This window comes from Camponotus vicinus, unplaced genomic scaffold (assembly GCF_025532165.1).
Source record: "Camponotus vicinus isolate PSW18456_S1 unplaced genomic scaffold, iyCamVici1.0 SCAF_8, whole genome shotgun sequence".
Classification (NCBI taxonomy): domain Eukaryota; kingdom Metazoa; phylum Arthropoda; class Insecta; order Hymenoptera; family Formicidae; genus Camponotus; species Camponotus vicinus.
Window position 1 is genome coordinate 3,493,754 of NW_028141980.1, and position 5,810 is coordinate 3,499,563.

The 5,810-nt window shown below is 43.6% G+C and overlaps 1 protein-coding gene across 1 annotated transcript; it reads right to left on the reverse strand.

Annotated features, from left to right (window-relative positions):
• Nucleotides 1–1,382: 1,382 nt before the first annotated feature.
• Nucleotides 1,383–2,243, reverse strand: LOC145976299 (uncharacterized). The gene has a single exon (XM_083107366.1). It carries the CDS (start codon nt 2,241–2,243, stop codon nt 1,383–1,385), a length of 861 nt encoding a protein of 286 aa, XP_082963492.1.
• Between the last annotated feature and the right edge of the window lie 3,567 nt (nt 2,244–5,810).

A 5,810-nucleotide genomic window follows, 5' to 3' on the forward strand; every position in this document is an offset into this window, starting at 1 on the left:
TTTCATTTTTATAAATAACCAGATCATATATGTACAACACATTCTACATAACGTATTAGACTAGAATTTCTAGCTGTATTATCTGTTTTTTTTGCTAATATTCGTTTGATATTTTACAAAATTGCTGTCTGAAAAATCTAGGTTATGTTTCAAGAACGATCGCGTCACAATATAAATTCTTAATTCTAAATTTTGTTACATTTTGGAGTGGATGGGTAAGCATTTGTACACTTTTTGCTGATTTTTATAATTTCTAAAATGTAGTAAGAAAAATGTTTGTCTTATAGTTAGCTTCATAAGTGAATATCACCGATTGACTGGTAAATGACGATATCGATGTATTTCGTTAATTTACGTATACGTATAAGACATTAGTCACTAATTGAAATTTATTAATTGAAATAAAAAATATATTCTAGAAATCATATTTGTTAATAATATTGTTTATTTGATTAATAATGAAGCATTAGAATGATTTTAAAAAATAGCAATTAATATCTTAATTTATAATTTAATTTACAAATATATTATATATAAATAGACATAGTGGTAGACACTATCACTATGTCTATTTATATAATAAAACATTCAAAATTATAAACTATAATTGCCTGTAGGTATCGTTAATATATTTTAAATATCTTGTTGCAGCATCCTTCAAACTGCGTAATAGCTGGTTGCTAATTTGGTCGCTTACGAACAACTTTATTGAAGACAGGTTTGCAAACACGTAAGTAAATGATACAAATATCTGCATGTTAGGAGATCGAAGGAAAATTATTGAATATAGTGCACTGTCTTTTAACACAATAAACTGAACTTTATTTTATCGAAAGAAAAAATCGATTAACGGAGTAACAATTTTGAAAAGAGGCGCGAGATCGAAAAGCCGTTATCGATGCGAGAGACAATAGAGATTCAAAAACGATACTTCTGAGACGCGTGAACGATCGAGAGCGACTATATCGGCGGTTTGTCGGGATCAGCTGTTCTGTCGCGTGGCGCGAGGTGCGAGAGGCCAGGGGAAGGAGCGCGGGTAAATATTGCGGCAGGTCGAGAATCCATATATTTCGCGAAGTCGAAAGACAATTGAGAATAAAATCTGAACATTACCGCCCGCCTCAGGGGCGTAACGAACGCCGCTGAAAAGAATTAAATTATTTGTAAGAAGAATTGCCACTCGGACGCAACGTGACGTAACACAAAGGCAGAATACATAAAGGCGAGAATGATTATAACAGAACCAGTAAACGGAAAGCGAATGACAGTAAGTTTAATTTAACATGGATTTAGCTAGCGATAGGAAGCGGACAAAGTTTTATGATCGGTCGCTTAAATTCCGAAGCGGCCGTACGAACGGTCGCGACGCGTACTTGGCCGTCTTATCCGGGGTGCGTAGCGATGACGCGAGCTAAGGGCCACTTCGATGGGGGCAAGCGCTCATCGAGAACGAGAACGAGCGTTCTGACGGACAATGACGTCTCGGATGACCTCCATTTGTTTCGCGGTTGCATACGCTGTAAATATTCTGTGGACCATCGGCGCCAGAATCGATCCAGCATCTGGCGAATCAATTGCCAGCGTGAGAGTCGCGAAATAGATACATCATCAAGCGAAGGTTCTGGAACAACAATTAACGATTCGCCTATGAGAAAATGCGCTGGCGTAAGAGCATTGACGTCGTCAGGATCGTCGGAGATAGCGCTGAGCGGGCGCGAGTTTAAGACCGCCTCCACTTGGATGAGCAGCGTGCTTAGCTCTTCGTAGGTGAGGATGGTGTCGCCGATCACGCGTCGAAGATGGAATTTGGTAGATTTTACGGCGGCTTCCCATTTGCCTCCGAAGTGGGGGGCCACAGGAGGGTTGAATTTCCATGTCGTTCCGTCAGCGGCCAGAATGTTGGAAATTGCGGCAATTTTCTTCGAAGCTGCGTGGAATAGACGACGAAGCTCGTTGTCAGCGCCGATAAAATTGGTCCCGCAATCGCTCGTAAGGGTGCTGCATCGGCCACGCCGCCCGATGAATCGGCGGTAGGCGGCTAGGAAGCCTTGGGTGGTGTAATCTGTAGTCACCTCTAGATGGACTGCGGAAGTTGAGAAACAGACAAACACCACGAGGTAGCCTTTATACCTACGAGCTGCGCATCCACGCCAGGTGCGAAGCTGGAATGGTCCAGCGTAATCCACGCCGGAATGAAGAAACGGACGCGTGGGTGTGACGCGCGAGATCGGCAGGGAGCCCATCATCTGTTTAGCCGTGGTGGCGCGGTATCTGATGCATTTAAGGCATCGCCGAATATAGGTGCTGACAGAGAACGACCGCCGATGATCCAATACTGTTGGCGTAAAGCTGCTAGGACAATTTGAACTCCGCCGTGAAGTGTTCTCTTATGGAAGTCGGCAATCACTAGACGGGAGAATGAAGAATCTCGTGGTATGATAGCCGGATGCTTGATATCCGGGTCAAGCAGAGCGTTTTTGAGTCGTCCTCCGACGCGAAGAATCCCGTCAGCATCAACGAAGGGAGCGAGCTTCAAGAGCGGGTGCGAGCGAGGCAGTGGTTCCTTCCTGGAGCATAGTTCAAGCTCGCGGCCGAAGAACACTGGCTGAGTTTCTTTGAGCCACAGAGACCGGGCGTGGGAGATCTCGAGGGGGGTCAGCGCTGTCGGATGGTGAGTCTTGGTTCCGTTGAAGCAGGCAGCGGCACGCATGATTCAGGCCGTGACTCGGAGTAAGCGGTTGAGCTGTGAAAATCGATCAACGAGGTCCCAGTAAGTTGTCTGAGTGCTTACCGCAGACACACGGAGAACATGTAAGCGGCGTTCCTCGAGGTCGATAGACTGAGCGAGCAGAGGCGTTGTCGTCGGCCATCCTACAGAGGGACCTTGCAGCCATGAGGGCCCGTTCCACCACAGAGAATGCTGACGAAGCTGACTCGGTGAAAGACCGCGAGTCACGCAGTCTGCTGGATTGTCCGCGCCAGCGACATGATGCCACCGGGCATCCGGAACCAATTCTTGGACGGCTGCGACTCTATTTGAGATGAACTCCTTCCACCTGGACGGGTTTCCTTGAATCCAGGCGAGGCTGACAGTTGAGTCAGTCCAAAGATGAGCAGGAACGTATTGATAGCCGAGACTTTGCCGAACTCGAGCTAGGAGACGAGCAAGTAGGACGGCAGCGGATCTCTCTAAACGAGAGATCGTCTGTTTTTTGACCGGAGCGACTTTACTCTTCGCGGTGATAAGTACCACCGTAGCATCCGCAAAGCCGTGGAGAGTTCGGAGGTAGATAACTGCTCCAAGCGCGTTTTGCGATGCGTCCGAGAATCCATGAAGCTCGATGCCTGATGAGGACGAAGAGCAACCCAGCCATCGCGGAATCGAGAATTCCGTTACGCCTTTTAACTCCTCGTTGAAGGTAGCCCATTGCTGACTTAGCGATGGAGGCAAGGGGTCATCCCAGCCGACCTGTGCCTTCCAAAGTTGTTGGATGAAGATCTTGCCAGTGATGGTGACGGGAGCGAGCCATCCGAGTGGGTCAAAGAGTTGAGATATTCGCGAAAGAATCGACCTTTTAGTTACGAGGCCAGGAGAATCAGAGAGACTCACGTGGAATTTGAATGAATCGTTCGCAGGCTGCCACACGAGGCCCAAGGTACGAGTCTCGGTTTGGAACTCGCGAGAGGTTGAATTTTTAGATGGTTCCACTAAATCCGAAAGAATGGTCTCATCGTTCGAGGCCCATTTTTGCAATCGAAAGCCGCCCGCCTTGAGGAGTTCCGTTAATTGAGTGACCTTCAGTTGTGCGATATGAGGAGTGGCAGCTCCGGAGAGAATGTCGTCAATGTAGATTTCTGTCCGTAAAATATCGGCAGCGAGTGGGAATTTACTATCTTCGTCAATGGCGAGTTGCTTGATGACTCTAAGTGCGAGATACGGAGCGCAGGTCAGTCCGTACGTAACTGTGCATAGCTGATATTCTTCAGGAGTGTCGGTATCGTTCCAGAGAATACGTTGAAAGTCGCGGTCGTCTGAATGAACTTGAATTTGCCGGTACATTTTTTCGATGTCGGCTGCGAAGGCGACTAAATATGTCCGCCAGCGGAGAAGGACCGAGTCGAGATCAGTTTGAAATTTCGGTCCTACGTGAAGACACTCGTTGAGGGAGGCGCCGGTGTTTGTGCGCGATGAGCCGTTGAAAACGACGCGCAATTTGGTTGTAGAACTAGCCTCGCGAAGGACGCCGCACAGTGGTCCCAATTGCCAAAAACGTGGCCAAAAGTCGAAAACGTAATTTAATCTTTCTAAAAATCAGTACATAGGGGTTTTTGAGGTCGCTGATTTCGAATTTGATATTATTTTTTCCAAAAACAAAATGTTGGATCCAATATGGCGGACTTAAAAAAAAATAATTCGTTTTCAATAAAAATTGGTATTGGGGGGTTTCCGAGGCCGTGATTTCGAATTTTAAATAAATTAATGACAAAATAATTTCATTACTATTTTTTATTGAATATTTTTCAGTGACAATAAATGAACATTAATGTAAATACGGATTACAAATAACATTAATATAGAATAATAATATAGATACATTTCACCACTGCAAAGTAGTGAAGACGAATCTGAATATTCTTCGTCAGAAGAATATTCAGATTCGTCTTCACTACTTTGCAGTGGTGAAATGTACAAATTTGAATCCTCACAAGTGGGCGCTTTTAGCAATTCAATTGCCTTGGATTCTAATGATTTCATTCGTTTCGCCGGCAATGTCCGTAGGCTTGATATTAGCGGATCTGACGATATCAAAAGCCTCGAAAAAACATCTTCCATATTTTTAACGCGACTAGTTTTCCGCGCAGTCTTGTCGATACTTTTTTATGAATTTATTACATGACTCTTGGGCTTCTTCAGACATTTGCCCAATTGGCAAAAGTGATGTTTGAATTATTTTTGCGCTGTGAATCAACAATTTATGTACCGTAGTTGGCATATAAAACCATGGATATAAATGTACAAATAGACGGGCTGTTTCTAAGCAATATTCTTCATATTTAGGAACATCAATTTCAAAACCGCAAGTAATTACTTGTAAAATAACGTGAAATCTTTTAATCAACGTTTCGTCTACTCCCGTTATTGATGCAGAAATCATTGAATTTTCGAAGAAACGACGCGCAGTATTTCCGTCATTTGTATTTCCATATCCCTGTTTCGGCTGATCAACCAAGAGTTCCAATTATTGACGAAAACCTTTCTGGATGTTTTTTTTTCGAGTTTCAATGCTTTGTCTTCGCCGCGAGCCATTTTTTAACGTCCAATTTATAAGAAACGTGCAAAAGACACTCGAATAAACGAATCCATGCATACAAATTTGAAATACCAAACTGCAAATTATCTTCTTTGATTTCTTTCTTTAAAATTTCATCTATATTATTAAATTGCTTTGAAGTACACTGGCAAAGATAGCATTTCTGACTGGAAGATGTGCTGGTCAATGAATTGCAAACTTTGCCATCGATCATTGTCAATGCTAATTTATATGTTACATTAATTTCTTTTCCGTCAACAATTGTTTGCAGTGGAGTAAGATAGCGCTCTTGCTCTTTGATATTATCTACTTCAAGCCGCGTACATTCAGCAGTTTCGAGCATAAATTCAATTTTGATTGGCCGACAAAATCGAGGGGACGAAGGCCGAGGATTTTTCCAAATAATAATTTCCTTTTTCGTGGATTTATCGACAGATATAATTTGAAGCGGTACAAGCGAAGTGAAAAATATACTCATGTCTGTTTTATTGCCATCAG